Raw genomic sequence first — 18,203 nt, 5'->3', positions numbered from 1 at the left:
CATCACAGCTTTGATATCTTAACTGCAAGTGCAACTGCACTCCTGTTAGTCTTTGAAGATACAAAGTGAGCATCTGAGCACCAGGAGCTTTCTTAGTGTTAAAACACAGGAAAAAAGTAAAAACTAAGGAGCTTGGAAACAAAGGCACAAAACATGTTTTCAACATCAAAACTAGCTAAAAATTAAAATCCATGCTGCTTGCAAGTCTGCTTATAATTAACAATGAAAGGGCTTCTGGGGAGGAATTTAAATAGTAGATGATCTCCATCGCAAATGATTATTTTTGGCTAATTTTCCTTCCTCAAACCCTGCAGTACCCAAGGTATGTGCATAAGAAATGTGCATAATAATGACCCCCCAAAAATATAGAAAAGCAAAGAAGAGGGCTGCAATTTGCAAGTTTAATTTCATGCTCAGCCAGAATTTGATCAAGAGGAGAAGGATAGCCAGAGAGGATGGATGGAGGTGCCAGGGGAAATCTGGAGCCTCCCAACAAGGTGTCTGCAGCGTGCAGGTCAGCTCTGCACATCCGAGGGAGGCTCGCATGGCTGCTTCTCCTCCCATCAATAGCACGGAAATACTGCACAGCACCAGTAGTTTCCAGCTGCTAACAACGTAGAAATCAAATATGCAATGCCCAGGAGGATCTGCTGTATTTCCTTCCAGCACAGGGCATCTGGCACACATCATCTTCATGACCGATTCAGTAAAAGGCAGGGGGTGGAGGGTAAATCCCACCTTGGCTACGTGCAGATTTCCATCCCCCAAAAGTTGCCACGATGATCCATTTTGGAGCACCTTGGAACTGAACATCAGCCACATCCACACAGTGGTGTGTTGTATCTATGGGTGAGCGGCCGCAGCTACTCCACTGCAGGATCCTCAGACATACAGAAAAAAGCTCCAGGTCCTCTCGCTGCAGCCTCAAATGCGTGCAAGGAACATCACAGTGGCAAAAAGCAAAGGATCTGGAGGAGGAGGAAGGGGGTTTTGAAGCTGCTTTGAACCAAGAGGCAGAGCAGTGAGCCAGTCCCAAGAGAAAACAATCACCACAACGCTAACCTGGGACTCCCGAGCCTTTTTTGATGAGGCTGCATCTGGATAACCTCAATCCTGCTCACTCAGGAGAAGCAGGTCTGAAACACTTTGGATGTGGCCATCCCGAGATGCAGGGTCAGGGCTGGGGACGGTGAGTCACTTGCCACCGCCCAAGCACAGATGTTTTAGGTCAGTGCATGTGGCAGGAGGCTGCTTTGGAGAAAGCTCAGCATTTTTTGCAGCACACAAGGGTCATTCATAAGCAGAGAGCCCAGCAATGGACTCCAGATGCAGAACCACCCCAGTGGGATGCTAGCAAGATCAGGATGGGTTCCCAGATGCCTGGCCAAGCCCTGATCCTGCACCTCGGTGGCACCCAGGTACGTACCAGCCCTTTCCCCTCTCCTTCCCAAGCACAGACGCAGCAAGTCCTCACCACCAGAAGATGCTCAAAATGGGGTCTTGGAGCCTTCATCTGTCCTTCAGTTCAGACCAGCTATCGCAAATGGTTGCCCCCTAAATTCAGGGGGGCTTTATCTGTCCTAAAATCTGGATGGGACCCAGGATGGCAATAGCTGAAAGTGCTAGAGGTCTGAGTTGCCAGTGCTGGTGCTCCCACAACTGCACATGAACCAATCTTGCCAAGTTTTATTTGAAAAGTTAACAATTTATTGGGATCAGCACCCCAAATTCACACTGGGGAGCCCCAGTGCAAGGGAAGGGGTGGGAGCATGCACTGTGGAGTAGGGAAAAGGGGCCAGCACTGCAACAACTTTTACTTAGTTTTGCCCAAACTGTTGTGAAATTGCCCTGAGGGGTTTGCAAGGCATAACGAGGGAGAGCGAGCACAGGATTACCCCACGACACGGGGGTCTGCACCCCCTGGAAAATGCTTACGAAAGCCCATGTCAGGAAAGCCCTCCCAACACACATGCGTGCCAAGGGCAGGTATCTGCCTGCTGTGCCCGACAGTCAGCCAAGCCCACGCAGCCTTCCCAGTCACAGACCCAAGGGCATTTATTTTTTAAAATGCTATTAAATTTGCAACAGTGGTGAAGTAATCCTTGCACTGGATCCCTTCACTAGACCTTGCCTCTGCACTGCTGGGCACAGTTCAGGCAAAACCCTCGGTGGGACCGGCCAATCCCCAGAGCAGAGCTGGAGGACATTAAGGGGGTTTTGCCCAGATCTGGGCTCCAGGGATGTCTGTCTGCCATTGACACCCCAAAACCACGTCACTCCCTGCCTCCTCACTTCACACAGGACCTCTCAGGAGCAGGAAGATGAAGCTACCTTGTTTGCAGAGGTTTTTCTGCAGCCTGCCTTAGAGCAGACACCACAGGATGAAAAGGCTCCTCTTTGTTTCAGCTGCATTGCCTTTCAGGCACACAGGGACAGAGTAAGCTGTTAGACTGAGCTGTGCACCAGGCCCTTGGAGAGGACTTCCCCTCCCCCCGACATAGAAAATTAGGCTTTTTTTCCTCCTCCTTTCCTCACCCTTTCTTTCCACATCCCTCCCAGGCATCCCCCAGTCCTTACACCCAGCCCTGTAGCCATCAGCATCTACAGCATGAAGCACCTCTCCTGCAGCCCAGCCACCACATCTGCTCTCCAGCAACCCCACTGGACTAAGGGAAGCTGGGACTCAGCATCACCAAACAGCCAGCAAGGACAGTATGAAGAAGGAAAAAAAAAAAGGGCTTTTTCCCAAATCTAAGAAATATGAGAACTGCCCCCCCCCCAAAGGCATCACTCCTCTGGGCTCAACTCCAGGCATCACCAGAGCCTTCATCTGTCCCCCACAGTATCCTCTGCTGTGCCAGAGCCACCCTCTTAGTGGGATAGCCAGGGCCTGTCCCCCTCATCCTCCTCCAGCCTGGAAGGGAGCAGGCAGGAGCATTGCACCTGCAAAACCTGAGGTCAGAGAAACACCCCAAGTCCAGCACCAATGTATTGGTTTTGCTGGCAAGGTTTTGGTAGCGGGGGGGGGTTACAGGGGTGGCTTCTGTAAGAAGTTGCTGGAAGTTTCCCCTGTGTTCGAGAGAGAGCCAATACCAGCCGGCTCTAAGATGGACCTGCCGCCGGCCAAGGCCGAGCCAATCAGCGATAGTGGTAACGCCTCTGTGATAACATTTTTAAGAAGGAAAAAAAAAAGTTGGGACAGGCAGATTCGGCAGCCGGAGAGAGGAGTGAGAACATGTAAGAGAAACAACTCTGCGGACACCAAGGTCAGTGAAGAAGGAGGGGGAGGAGATGCTCCAGGCGCCGGAGCAGAGATTCCCCTGCGGCCCGTGGTGAAGACCATGGTGAGGCAGGCTGTCCCCCTGCAGTCCATGGAGGTCCACGGTGGAGCAGATATCCACCTGTAGCCCGTGGAGGACCCCACGCCGGAGCAGGTGGGTTTCCCGAAGGAGGCTGTGACACCGTGGGAACCCTGCGCTGGAGCAGGTTCCTGGCAGGACCTGCGGATCTGTGGAGAGAGGAGCCCACGGAGCAGGTTTTCTGGCAGGACTTGTGACCCCGTGGGGGACCCACGCTGGAGCAGTCTGTGCCTGAAGGACTGCACACCGTGGAAAGGACCCATGCTGGAGCAGTTCGTGAAGAACTGCAGCCCGTGGGAAGGGCCCACGTTGGAGAAGTTCGTGGAGGACTGTCTCCCGTGGGTGGGACCCCACGTTGGAGCAGGGAAGAGTGTGATGAGTCCTCCCCCTGAGGAGGATGAAGCGGCAGAAAACAACGTGTGATGAACTGACCGTAAACCCCATCCCCGTCCCCCTGTGCCGCTGGGGGGGGGTTGGTAAAGAAGCCGGGAGTGAAGTTGTGCCCGGGAAGAAGGGAGGGGTGGAGGGAAGGTGTTCTGAGATTCGGTTTTATTTCTCATTACCCTACTCTGGTTGATTTGTAATAAAGTGAGTTAATTTCCCTAAGTTGAGTCTGTTTTGCCCGTGACGGTAAGTGATGAGTGATATCTCTCCTGTCCTTATCTCGACCCACAAGCTCTTTGTTATATTTTCTCTCCCCTGTCCAGCTGAGGAGGGGGAGTGATAGAACGGCTTTGGTGGGCACCTGGCAATCAGCCAGGGTCAACCCATCACAACCGACAGCTTTGCAAAAGGCATCTCTCTGTCCTGCAAGTGACTGGGACCACTGGACACCCCAGCTCTGGTCCTGCCATGCGTCCTCTTTAATGTAGACTGAGCCAGAGGTGGGGGCAGAAATGGGAAGCTGCAGAGTCCACCCTAACTTGGGGTGAAGGTCCCATAGCACTGGCAGCTCCCTCCCCAATTTCACATGGAAGAGGCAGGAGGAATTTCACAGCAGGGATGTCTCAAAGGTCACATCCATGCATTTCCCCGACTTACCTGATGGATATATTAACCCCCACAGCTTTCATTGCTTTCCAATGACAACAACCAGATGCAGCTTTCCAAACACTGCCACATGGCCACCTCCTACCTGCTTGCCATCATCGCTAGCAAGCAGTTTACCCAGTGTCCCAAGACGCATCATCGCTGCGTCATGGGCTCCATCTCCTGACCACACCAGACAAATTGCCTGTTCATAGAAAAGCAGACAGGAGTGCAGGGTTTTCTGGTTCAGTTACAAAGCATGTACTGCATTTTGATTTCCCAGGAAATTAATTCAGTTCAGAGCAGGCTAGCTATCTGTAAATATTAGCAAGGTATTTTCTTACCAGAGAAAAGTCACAAGGCTTTTCTCTTCCCCAGTAACACCCCTGTAAGATTACTTTCACTATGGCTTTCATCAAGTCACTATTTAAAAAAAAAGTTTTATCTCTAAAGCCTTTGCTTAAGGTGTTTTCTTCAATAAATTCAAAACCCCACGTTGCAACAATAAGCAAACTCCATGTAGGCAGCACAGCAGCAACAGCACAGCCAACCTCTAGTGCACGCGCAAAGGAAATCAAGCAGAATAAATACCTGGGCAGTGCCAAAGTGGAGCCACAGCACTGCAGGACGGGATCACCACATCCCTAGGAAAGCAGTGACACCACAGTCCAGCCATGCAGAAGTTCAAAAGATCTCGCTCCGCTGAAAAACAAACCATGCCTGGCCCATTAGGTACTTGACCCGCTTACATACAAGGTAAGCTGCAAAGGATACATGCTGCTCCCAATTTGTGTGCAGAAATACCAGGTTTGCCTAAAAGCTGCACAGACTCTTAATGCAAACTCTTAATGGTTGATTCAACACTTCTATTTACAATTACAAGGTATGTGAAGTTGGCCAAACCTTATTGTAGAGCACGACTGAGCTAATGCCAAGCTTTATGCTATTCCCCCCAAAAATATAACCTTAACCATCCATGGGGCTGACTTGATGTAAACAGTGGGGAGTCTGAGGCTGCATTACAACCTAATACTCTTCGGACCTCAGCTCCTGCCTGGGAGATGCCCACCAGAGACCATGCAGGACCTGGCAGAGCCATGGGTGGCAGGTCTCGTTTGGCAGCCTCCACCACCCAGTCGTTGCTCACCATCTGCTGTGTGAGCTCCTAAGGCAGAGCCTGCTGTCAGCCTGCAGACGGACACACAGCCCGGACCTCTCCTGCACAGCACCCCACTGCTCCAGCAAAAACCTCTACAGCACAGCAGCATCCCTAAAGTAAAGGGACCACGATTCCATTAGCGTCCCTGCTGTTGGACACAACAAATACCCCTTTTAAGCTCAGTTTCCTAGGGAAACTAAGTGCTGATCGCATTGCTGGCTGTCCCTCTTCTCCCCAGGAATGCACTAGCAAACTTTACCTAAGTCTGAAATGAGGTCAAAGCCTAAGGGGTGGTTTGGTTTCTACCAGCTTGGGTAGAAATTCAGCAGAAGGAGTCAGAGCAACGCACACAGCCCAAGGTGGCAGCCAGCTGGCACAGCAGCACATGCCCCGGCTGCCCATCAGCTGCTCCATCCTAGCCATAATCTGTGCCATAGCTGTCCCAAGAGGTCACAGAGGAGAAGGAGTTATTACAGCAGTGGGAAAGGGATGATCTGAAGGAAAATGAAGCCTTGAGAGGGAATAACCCCCACGCTGCTGCTCCCAGAGCAGCTGATTTCAGGAAGCCGAGCGCTAGTGCACCACATTTCCAGACTCACCCACACATTTTTGGAGCCCACCCTGTACTGCACAGAGCAGAGCTTTTTCCAAGAAAAGCCCTTCCCAAAGCAGCTCCTCCATCTCAGCACCACCATCATCATCCTCCTCCTCCTCCTCATTCTCCTCTTCCTCCAAGGCAGCTGCCAGCAAGGAAGGGAATATGGCAACTGCAGAAGTCACTACGAAGCTTGTCTGCAGCTGATGCTTTAGGCTTATAAATTGCAGCTGTCCCATGGCAACTTGTCAAACATATCATGCACAAGATGCCACGTTCACACCATTATCCCTAACGCAGTCCTCCCCACTGCCATCTGTTTGGAGCTGGGCCCCCTCGACAGGTGGCTGGTGGGACAGCAAGAGGAACCATCAGCTTTTTAGGGGATCTTGCAGCACAGGATACACCAACTTTTTCCCAAATATCCTGCCGCCTGCTTAGGAACAGTCCCACAAGGAGATTCCCACTCACAAAGCCAAGCAAAGATGTTGTCACGACAAACTGAAGATCAGCTGTTCATTCCCCCACGCTTTTGCAGCAGCTTGATGAGCCTCAGGGGAGGTTTGCAGCACAGACCCCCTCGACCCACAGCAGGACCCACCTGGGGACGTGGCTACAGGTCCTACCTGCCCTGCCTCACCCAAGCAAACTGCCCAGGCAAAGCCACATCAGGAACACGGGTAGCTTCAGGACAGTTATTTGAGCTCATGCAAGCACACTCCTCTAGCAGCTTTTTTGTTTGGGTTTTTTTTTTTTTTAACCTTTAGCCTGTGGTTTGTTTGCACTGTACTCAAACCTAGCCCAAAGAAGGGCAGATGTCAGCAGAAACCTGAAATAACCACATACCTCTGCACCCTCCTCATCTGCTTTTTCTGGAGACCACATGGCCTCAGGACTGAGGTTTATCTGAAGTTTGAGAACCATTCTCAAAGCCCACCAGCATCATGGGGTACAATGCCCCATGCTGGAGCCTGGAGACCTTGGGCAGGGGATGGAGGGTGAAGAGATGCTCTTGGTCGCAGCTGCACAAGCACCCACCTCTGCTTCTAGCACCCCAGCCTTTCCGGAGCACAGCCGTCCTCCGCCACCCACCCAACCACAGGCTTTGAGAGGCAAAGCAGCCAGGACTGCTGGCAAGGACCTCCGGAGATGAGATTTCCAGCCTTCCTGCCACTCTTCAGCCTTTCCCAGACTCGCCTCTTACTCCTGGCAAGCTCGGAGCTGGTTCCCTTTCCATGCATACATCACCTAGGCTCAGCATCTCTCTATAAGATTCCTTTTAACACATCCTTTGCTCTTCTTTAAGGGTTGCCCTGCCCAGTTTATCATCTTTTTTTCCAAAACTAGTTCTACTTTCTAAAAGCACATGGGAAGGAGGTTTCAGACTTTCCACTGAAACTGGCTTTTTCCTCCACCAGTGCTTCCCTAAAACTGTAATTCAAACAACTTTAATTGTACGTTATTTTCTTTCTGAATCGCCCCTATGGATAATTTATCTTCTTTTGGTGTAGCTGTAGGGAGTACAATCTTATCTTTCAGCTCCAGCAATACTGACGATTTCCTATCTTCTGATGCCCTCTGCTCTTTCCTATGTTGGGGCTTTGTTATAGAGTTGATTAAAGCAAAATTACTTTTTGCTGCAATTTTACTGCAATCTAACCCAGAAATGCCCAAAGAATCATAGTCATCTTTCATAACGCTCATCTGTTCACTGCTGTAAAAGTCCTCCCTGCTCAGTCTGGAGCGCCTCTAATTCTGTACCAGCAATAACATTTGCCATCAATTAAACCTCCCCTATTGACACTCCTCCAAGCATTTGTAGGTGAGATACTGAAGATATTCAGCTGAGCCCATGGTCACTCACTGCTATCCCCCATTGTTCATTTTCTTCTCTTGATAAAAAATTCTTCTGCTCAGAAGCTGCTTTTCTTTTTGCATTTGCATCCAGAAGCTCTTCCCAAGCCCTCTCCACCACAGCTTCCTCAGTAGCTTTTGTTTCTCAAAGGTGCAAAAAGGTCTGAAGCCTAAATATTATGCCCAACACACACACAGCCTAAAGCCTCCACAAGAAACCCCCAATTCTCCCAGTTTAGCTCATTTCCAGGCCTCAGCACTGACCAACACAGCCCCAGCCCTGAATCCCGTTCTTGGGGGTTATAAACAGATGCTTTTTGGCTATTCCAGTTTACTCAAGCACTTCAGCTATCCTCAGTCACCTGCAAGGAAGTTTCTGGATCTAGATTGCACATCACAGGTAATGTTCTAGAAGGTTTTCAGCTGCACCATGCACCATCCCTCCTCTTCCAGCAGGAGAAAAGTTGGCCTTTAATGACATCAAACCCACTGCCATCTCTAAGTGCCAGGGAGCATCAGCAGTAGGATTGAACGAAGAGACAAAGGTGACCACAGCACAGGCAGGAACCTCACCAACACAAAGCATCCTGCACGACCCAAGCAGCCCCAGGGAAGATGCTTGTGTTGGGGGTCCATCCTGGAGCAGCAAGACAGAAGATAGGGCTAACTACAAGAGATATGTAGATCCCACCCCAGAAAGGCCAGTCCAAGAGCCCAAGCTAGGATAGACTCACCCACACTCCAGCTTAAACCAAGAGGAACTACCTGGCTCTGAGCTTATATGGAGCAATGGGAAGAGGGAGGTGTGTGGGTGAGGGTCCCAGGTGAAGCTGCTCAAGGCCATTAAAGCCTATTAGTGCCTGCATAGCTTTATGCAATTCTTTCTCATGACTGGTATTTATTTTAGGTGTCATACTCTCAAGGGAGAAAGGAGCCTCAGGTTTCATCAAATCATTTTTATTAAGCCATTGCATCATTGGCTAAAATAAAAGTGCCGCAGGCCAGCACCGACAGCCCCACCTCAGAAAGCCTGACCAGAGAAAGCCAAGAGAGCCATTAAGGCTAGAAAAACCCACCTGTCTAATCTGACCTGCATCACACAGGATTAGGAAAATTGTATCTAATTGTTTCACTTACCATACTTTAAAGGCCGGCTAATACCTTTAATTTTGATTTAGCTGGTAAAGGATGACCTGCAGGGGATGCTGAAAATAAGCATGACGTACAATAGATACGATAACCAGCACCTGCGACACGCGTGACCCCCCCACTGCCCACCATCACGAGCAACCTGTGCTGCCGTAGGCTGTTGTTTGTCAGCTCGGTAACGAACTCCTAGCTGGGCTGTTCCCTCTGTTGTCACCACAACGATCCAAGCCTGATCGTCTTCATTTCATTTTAATCATCGGTGTTTAGTCAAACGTATTGGCGTTTCTGCCTGGTTGGCCGCACGCGGCTGGGACCCAGGGGGAGGCAGCGGGAGGACTGCGGTCGATGCGAAGCCATGATAGCACAGCTGTCATCAACGTTTGGGTCACTGGGCTGCCTCCAGCCCCCCCAAAACCAGGCTTGAGCACCCCCACAGCGATGGCTGTATGTGGGTGCTCCTTCAGGAAGAGACGCACGTCGCAGGGGAGCGGGGACCTGGAATCATGAGCCCAGGAGGGAAGAGCAGAGAGCCAGATGGCACGGCCAAATACAGGCCTGACAAGCAGAGGAGGGACCATGTGGCTCACTGAGGTGTCCCTTGATGTAAAAAACAGCGTGCAGCGCCTTGGGGATGGCACAAGCTCTTCTACCTCTTGAGCAACCTACGCCTGCAGGCCGGGTGACAGGTCCTGGGGGCACTAACGTCCCTGAACATCCCCACCTGGGACTCCCACCCACACCTGCCCATGGGCTTGGGAGCCCATTTAAGCTGAGCCCAGAGCCCTCAGTCCTCATTTGAGCTGTGCTTCTGGGGTGCTGGTCTCTAGTTCAACTTGTATCTAACTGTGGGTCCTGTTGATCTGAATCCTGATCCAGATTGATTGCCCAGCTTGAACTCAGGTCTGTTTTGTTACCTTGGACCTGCCTAGGGATCACCTGGCTGCGTCTGACCCTGGTTGCTCTCACCAGGATCAATCCTGACCTGTGGATTAATTTCTCAGCTTGATCTCAAGCCTACCTTATTGCTGTGAACATACCTGATGATTGGGACTCCTAGCTGACCCTGGCTGCCTCCTGCTCTCCTTACTCAGGTATCTTGGGGCCCGTCCTTCCTGGCCAGCCGTGGTGTCTCCATTGCTTCCCCATCCCTTTGGGAGCAGTGCCCTTGCTGCTTCGTGGCACAATACCCCTGCTTGCTGTGGGCACCACTTGACCAAAGCCAAGCCTGATCCCTAGGCTAACAAAATGTGATGGGAACAGCCTGAGTGTTAAAGTGCCCCAGGCCACCCCACACAGGACACAGAAATGTCCCTGCACGCAATCAAAAGAGCCCACTTCCCTGCTCTTCTACCTTTTCAACAAGATGAAGCTAAACCCTAGATGCAGGCATTGCCCAGCCTGGCTCGTGCTCACCCTGAGCAAGCCCTGCGCTAATCCATGGGTGCCACCTGCCGTCTACTTCTGATGGCATCATCCACGACTTCACCTTTGTGTCATGCAAATTGCTCCAGATGTTCAGGTTTTCCCCTGTGCCTTCTTGGAGGCCTCTTGCTGGGGCCCACAGTGTGTGAGAGCGAGTTGGGGTGCAGCGTGGCTGTCCCCGTGCATCCTGCCTGTGGCTGCTCCCAATGAGAGCAGGATAACATAATCCCTTTCCTTGGGATAAAGAGGTCAGAGAATAGCTCTTGTGCATCTGTAACTGGAAACTAAGCTATTGGACCCAGTTGTCTAAAAAAAAAAAAAATGGGTGGAGAAAAACATTACTGCATGGCTGAGCTGGATGAAAAACTTTCAGTTAAGAGAAATAACTTTAGGGTTGGGTCAGAGAGGGAAAAAAACACTTTTTTGTCCTTCTTTCTCCTTTTCTGCAGAAAATAAGGTTAGACGAACTTCAGATTTCTGTCATAACAAAGATGAAATCAAATATGCTGGTATTTCTCATTGGACTCTTTGTTTACATTATAAATCATTCTGACCAAAATTACCCTTTCTGTCACAATGTTTGTTTTGTGTGAAAAGACATTTCTTCTCGGCAGAAAAAAAAAAAAAAAAAATCTGTTAAAACATTTTGACCAGTTCTGACAAGAACATTTGAACATGTAGGAGGATGGGAGATTGCTTGAAATAACCAAACTGCCATTACCCAGTGGGGTTGAGATGTGTAAGGCCAGCTTTCTGCAAAATAAGAAAGCACATCTATAGTCTTTTCTTATTACTACCCTGGGAAGTTTCCTCTTTTTTTCAGAAAGCCCATTTCTCTATGATTTTAGAAGCTTTTCCTTTGCCTCTCATTCCTCAGAGTGCTACTTTTTCAGTTCAATATTTCTCTGGCTATGTAGGATGAAAGTTTGTAAGGATTCCCCTGTGCAGCACACCACTGTCTGTGAGAAGAGCCAGTGAGCCTTTCTGGTGACTCACTGGGATGGGTGTCACCTCTGTCTGGTGGCTCCATTCTGTTATCTGATTAGGTTAATGGTGTTCCCCGCCTGCCGTTGTGCCTTTGGGGAGATAAATGTACATTAATCATACGTATAACCCAAAGGGCAGAGCTACCTCTTGGGATGCTTTACTTCCAGCAGTATCGATTGCTGCAGAGCTGCACACCTCTGCCACGCTGCAAGGCAGGCAAGGACCGCCAAGGGCCAACAGGTTTGAGTTTGGGAGTTTGAGTCTGGCTGGCCTTATATAATGTATATAAATGCACACATGTATTGTTTTGTGTTGGCTCATTCATCTCTCCCCTGCACACACAAAACAAACACAGCACGTTATCTTGATCATGCACTTAATGCAGTCTTACAGTGCCGAGGCATCCTGGTTTGCAAATACACTGCGTGCCTGTGTCTGTCTAGAAGCTGATTTGAGCCTGTTGGATATAGATCTGTGTTTTCCCTAGCATATCGCCCTCAAAGTATTAACTGACATTATTCAGCGTTTCTCAGCCCTGAGAACAGCTGCAATAGCTCAGTTGCACTGCCAGACATCAGCGAGCGTTTCATGCTCTACCCTACATTTTCAACTTGCCAATAATAGATTTAAAAGAAGGTGACTGCAAGTGAGACTTCTAGAGGCAAAGCTTCAAGTGCCAAAGCGTATCAATAAATACATTGAAATAACAGCTCTCTTAAACATTTCCAGTTGCAAGAAGACAGGCTCAAAGATCATACAGAAAAAAGGATGATGCCTCTTTACTGCTCTGCAATGAGAGAACTGAAACTCTTTCCTAAATTTGCTGCTGATTATGGGGTTTTTTTCTTCCTCTTTGCTTGTTTTGAATCCAAGATTTTCTGTCCTGCTTTTGCCAAAGTCCTAAGGAATAATCAGAGAATAATCAAAACTGAGACATCCCAGGTGAAAAGAAGATGGGTCTTGATTGAAGGGAAAATGCAGGGGGGTTGAGTTACTGTATTTGGAAACTTTGACGCGTCTGAGTTCCCCTTGCCACTCATGAGGTCAGGAATTGCCGTACCCCTGTAAGCATAGCACATCACCTGTAAGGCTGTAAAGACTCAGTCTGGTGGAATACCAGCCTTTGTAAGAAACCTGTTTCCTCACTACCAAGCCACTATGTTGAATCCATTGCTGGTAAATCCTCTTTTTCTCCACAGCTCCACAATGAGTGCAACCTGTTGCAAGAGGATGCACTCATGCATGGTAAAATAACAGGTTTTTACCCCCTACCAGCCATGGCTGGATACCTGAGTATGGCAGCAAGAGATCTCACTATATGTATTAGGGATCTGTAGGAATCCTGTTTATGTTCCCCAAAAGGCTCTTGAAGGCAACAGCAAGCTTCAGATCAGGCCCGCCAGCATAGTCCTCTTCTGGCCATGGCAATCTTCTGCTTTGGTTTCTTGTGTTGCATGTTCACAGCACCTCTGCGACAACCACAAACCCACAGGTTAGCTCAGTCTGTGCAGTGCCTTTGTTAACCGTTCTGGGTAACCATCTCCGATCAGAGCCTTTGAGGGAAACCCCAGCAGCCGCGGCTCCACGCTCTGGCAGAGCGAAGCTCACGGTGAGCACCTGCACCAGGGTGAAACCAGTGGTAAGCAGGGCAGTGTGTCCCAGGGTTGTCCCCAGGATAGAGCCAGAGGAATGCGAATGTGATGGGTGAGTTATGCAATTATAGGGAGAAGATCTAGCAAAACAACAGTGTGCTGAGCTGGTTACAGAGGAGAAAAAAAAAAAAAAAAGCCTTCTGCTAACTTCGGCCCAGGCCTCTGGCAGCATGAGTCACTGTGAGCTGCCATGGTTACGAAACAAGTATTACTGTGCAGATACAAACCATGCTGAGAGGCAAGTACAGCGCTAACTAGTTCCAAACTTGGAAAACAGTCGAGTGTAGGTAAGGCCTACTACCGAGTGGGTGTTTGCAAAAAGGAGAGTTACAGCAAAATCCTCTGGAGCTAATATTCAGCAGGCAAAACAGCATGCAAAAAGCAGAAAGGAGGACACCACCGTGTGAAACCCTAATTTCTGGATCTTTTTGCCCATTCCTTCTGGTTTGCAAGGGCTACTGTCAGAACTGTCCCACAGAGAGGGAAAAAGAGGATGTTTCTGCACCACGGCAAGAAAACAAAAAGTAGTGTCACAGATAATTCAGCTGGCATGAATAGTGAGTCATGGAAATGCACCATGGAAATTCTCCAGCGCAGGATACACGGCGCAGTGGAATATCTGATGCACATCAAATCTAGCACCACGGCATCCTTGGAGAGTTAGGGGCAGCCAGGATTATTACAGCACTAGCACGTGCCCAAATGCTTCTCACATGTGACCTCATCCCTGTGAAGCTGCAGTCGTTAAGCTCAGGATCATCCTGGAAATCCTGAAGTGCTCGATCAGCAATTTCACTGGCTTCAAGCGAGCAGCAGGGTCTTCGTGAAAAAGGTGTGTCTGATCCTCCTTTTCAGTGTTTTGAGTCACAACAACAGTAAAAGGACTCTGAGTCTGTTTGCTTATGATCAGCTGAGAATTACCAGGCCAGGGTAAAGGATGTGGGATGCAAAGTCAAGCGGCTGCTTTGAGGGAAGAGGGGGAGCAAGGGCACAATCTGTGCAGCCGCTGCAGGCTGTGCCCTGGTCAAACAAGCTCTCACTGCAGTGGTAGTGTGGTGCGAGGAATTACGACTGTTTTGGATGTTACCACCACAAGGCAAGCAGGTGCTGCGCCCACTCCTCCAGTCCGCCCCGTTGTGGGTTCACGAATGCCTGCAGAAGATTGGAAAGAGAGGACTTGGCAGAAAGCAGAATATCTGTTTTTGAGAGATTTTCTGCTTTTTTTTTTTTTTCTGGCATCCTTCTCTGCTGGTCTGTCCCACGGTCTCCTGCAACTCTTGTATCTCCCTGCTTTGGATGCGCGTCAGAGCGACAAGCATTCAGCAGCAGGCTCCAGCCAGTTGTGCCATCCCATGAGGGAGAGCAGTCAGAAATCCAGCTTAAATAGCGACACTGGGCTTACCATCAGCTCAGGTCACCAGCGCAGCACAAAGCAACCAGAGTGTAAGGAGTAGATCTGACCTGGTATCTGTGTTTTACAGACAGGAAAATAAAGAGAAAACCTGCCCAAAGCTCATCAGCCGTCATTTTTGGAGATGCTTGACAGGTCTGGTGAACTGCAAGTGAGCTTTTTGCTTTTTCTGCCCGCAACTCCACCACTAACCTGGGGCAAACACCTTCCTTGGTTTCCGACCTGTGCAAAAAGGGTAGGGCCCTTGAAAAAAACCACATTAACGATTTTATTTTTTTATATAAACGAGTAGCAGTGATTGATAAAATGGCGTTTAAAGTAATTTCAGTCTGTCATGGGTGTGTGGACCTAAAGCTGAGCCCTTTGGGGTGGATTTTGCATTCTTCCAACGCCCCCAGCCCCTGCAGACGGGCACGTAAAACTCCTTAACTACCCCTGCAACTCTGACTGGAGCCAAAGTACTGGCCCTTGGCCTGCCTTCCCCTCCATCTGCCGGCATTTTAAGCCCACGAAGAACAGAAGCGAAGAGGCGTGCGGTGCTCCTCACACCGCACCTTTCCCGCCAGCGGGATGGACTCCCCCCCCCCCCCCCCCTTCCGCCATGCCACCCCCAGCCCCCCTGAGGGGACCACCGCCTCAGGCGAAACCCTCAGCGCCGGTGCGAGGCCCGGGCAGCCCGCCGCCGCCCCGGGGAGCTCAGCGCCTCAGGAAAGGAGACCGCGGGGCCTCAGGGAACGGCGACAACATGGCGGCTGAGGGGAGGGGAGGGAAAGGGGGGGGGGGGCGGGCTGCTTGACGCGTGACACCCCCCCCCGCCTCGCCACACACACCCCCGGCGCCCCCGGCCAAATCTCGCGAGAGGCGGCGGCGGCGGCGGCGTCGCGAGAGCGGGTGGTGCGCTGCGGTAGGAGGTCGGCGGAGAAGGACGGAGCCGGAGCCGGTTCGCTCCCGCCGCCCGCCTCACCCCCCCCTCCCCTCCCCTCTCTCCTCCGCCGCTCCCTTCCTCCTCCTGCTTCCCCTCCCCGGCCGCGGAACAGGAGGATGCCGCGCTCCGGGCCGCTCCCCGCTGCCCTCTCGTTGCTGCTGGTGACGGCCGCGCTTCTACCGGGACCCGCCGCGGCGCAGAACGGTGAGAGCGGCGGGGGGGGGGCGCGTTGCTGTGGGGGCGGCTACGGCGGGGGACGACGACGACCCTGGGCTTCGCGGCCGTCCCCTCAGCCCGGGGGGGGGGGGGGGGGGGTGTTGTCCCCGACCCTGGGTTTGGGGGGACACCCCCCCCCCCCGTGTTTTCGGATCCCTGAGGGGAAGAAGGGGGGGGCTGACAGGGCCGCACCGCGGCGGTTTCTCCTCCCCCCCCCCCCCCCCCCGCGCGCTTCTCCTGAGGCGTCTCGTGCTGCCGGTAAAATGGAACATCTCCTCCCGCCTACTAAACCTGCATCTGCCGGGCTGCCTTAAATCATTTATAATGCAATAAAACCGTAGTTCCTTAGCAACTAAAGAGGTCCTCTGATAGGAGCGTAAAAGGAGGAGGAAAAAAAAAAAAAAAAACACCCTTCTCTCTTCCTTGTAGGATAGCATGAGCTAAATCTAGCGCGGCATGCCTCCTCCCTGATGAGTTTGCAGCCAAGTGCATGACAATTAGTGGCAGAATGAAGCAGGGCCAAGAGGCTGGCCTAACCGAGTGCGAGCCTTCTGCTTGAAGGAAGGTCCTGCAGCGCTTATAAAAATGCGTGTCTTATCGTGCCATCTGAAGAGGAGAGCGAGCCACGAAGGCGGGTTTTGTCTGCTCCAGAAGTGCCCGAGCACAGTCTTTCTGGAGCAGCTTCTTATGCAGCATCATGGTGAAACGAATGTCAGGGATGCTTTGGCCTGTAAATGCTGTGAAGGGCAGGGATCTTGGCTCACAAGAGACTCCCATCTATGTGCGTTGGGAAAATTTACCTAGAAGGAAGGGATACCTTACTAATATACCAATCCCACGCAAGTTTTCATTGTTTCATCCTTCTTTCTCTCTCCTTCCTTTCTGTTCTGCAGATATTCAGTCCTAGCGTTTTCCTTCTGTTGAGGTGCATTTTCCCTTGCAGCATGAGGTCAGCTTCATTGGCTGTTTGCTCTAGAAGAGACATTGAGGCTTTCAGCATATTTGATGATAGGAGAGATGTAGGTGAAAGAAATAATGTCCCAAAGATCCCAGATCAGAATTATTGCCTTAGTATGTGCAGATTTTGCAGTCTGAAACCAGAACTGAGCCTCATGCCTGTCTCTGTTAACCAAACAGAAGAAGCTTTGGCATCCACGCTACATGAGTGAAAACTGTAGGCTTTCTGCAATATAAGGGACTACTTGTGGAACCTAAAAGAGTCTGGCAAATCCCACTGGAGTTCAGTGAGAATTAAGGACCTGACTTCCATGAGCTCCCAGGACCATGCTACTTGGGCCAAGTTGTGGATAAAGTCTGGTTCTCTGTTGCAGAGATGCTGTCTGCTTCCTGTGATAGCTGTGCCATCTGAGCATCGTTGTGGCAGGGTTAATCTGCCGATGCTGTGTTTCCCCTTGTATTTAGGTGGAGCGAGGTGAGAGGTCTTCTGACATGACATGCAAGTTAAATGGGTCGTGTGCCTGAAGCTGTTCCTGTGCAGAGTTAGCAGGCAAGGTGTCAAATGCCAGCAGCTGGTATAACAATTCCAAATAGCTGGTAGGCAGTGCAAACGTTTGGTGTTTGACTGTAGTTACATGTCTGGAGGTCAACAATGAAATAAGTTTTTTGGGATAGATGGAAAGCTTTAGCCTTTCAATGTCTTAATTATGACTTCCATTCCTGACATGAAGCTAACCAAGCAGTAGCAGATCTTGGCATGAAGTAAGACTGCAGACCCCAGGTGTATCCTGAAAGCTCATTAATTTTTATTTGGTTAAGTAGGGTCATCCAAGCAATTAAGTGGTAAGGGAGACTCTGAGTATCTGTACTGCTGTAGGAGTTTACACAGATGAGTGAAAATCTTCTTGGAAAGGAGTAGAGCACTTTCAAGCCAAGTGAAAGATAGAGATCCTTCTGAATAAGGTTTATTGCTGCTGTTGAATTTTTACCCCAATTTGAATGCTCTTGTAACAGAGGGAAACATTTCAAGATTGTAGGCCCTGCCACAGAGGAGCTGTTTTCTTTCAGCAAATAATGGCCAGTGAGTTGCTTCATGAAACGGAACAATTCCTCTTTTGCTTTGGCATGAAGAATAGGTGTAGCCATTTCCTGAATTATGTAAACTCCTTGTCAGTCATTAGAAAAATTATTTTCGTGGTTTGAACAGGCACATGCAAGTATGTCGGTGACAGCTCTTTTAAAAACAAAAGTGTATCTAACACACAGATGTGTGCTTTGAAGGTATATGGAAGGATCCCAAAGCGTATATGCAAGAATCGCATTATCTGTTATTGATATGGAGCTGTCAGTGTAGTGAAAAGTGATAGTCAAAGTGCTGTTGAACGTACAGTAACACCACGTGAGTTTAGGATGATAAAGGAATGGTAATGTACTTTTGAAACTGCAGGGCAGGTCACCATTCGCCTGGCACAGAAAATGCCAAGTGGA

General features: G+C 50.2%; 1 protein-coding gene across 3 annotated transcripts in view; it reads left to right on the top strand.

Annotated features, from left to right (window-relative positions):
- Nucleotides 1-15,484: 15,484 nt before the first annotated feature.
- Nucleotides 15,485-18,203, top strand: part of NPTN (neuroplastin) — a 59,292-nt gene continuing 56,573 nt past the window's right edge. Inside the window, exon 1 of one of the 3 annotated variants that reach the window (XM_030016369.2) lies at nt 15,485-15,746. In XM_030016369.2, coding sequence (XP_029872229.1) covers nt 15,659-15,746 — 88 coding nt within the window. In that variant the 5' untranslated portion in view covers nt 15,485-15,658. The remainder of the gene's footprint in view (nt 15,747-18,203) is intronic. The other 2 variants (XM_030016370.2, XM_030016371.2) reach the window with 2 other exon arrangements.

Source organism: Aquila chrysaetos, chromosome 5 (genome assembly GCF_900496995.4).
Source record: "Aquila chrysaetos chrysaetos chromosome 5, bAquChr1.4, whole genome shotgun sequence".
Taxonomy (NCBI): domain Eukaryota; kingdom Metazoa; phylum Chordata; class Aves; order Accipitriformes; family Accipitridae; genus Aquila; species Aquila chrysaetos.
This window is presented reverse-complemented; position numbering and strand designations above follow the sequence as displayed.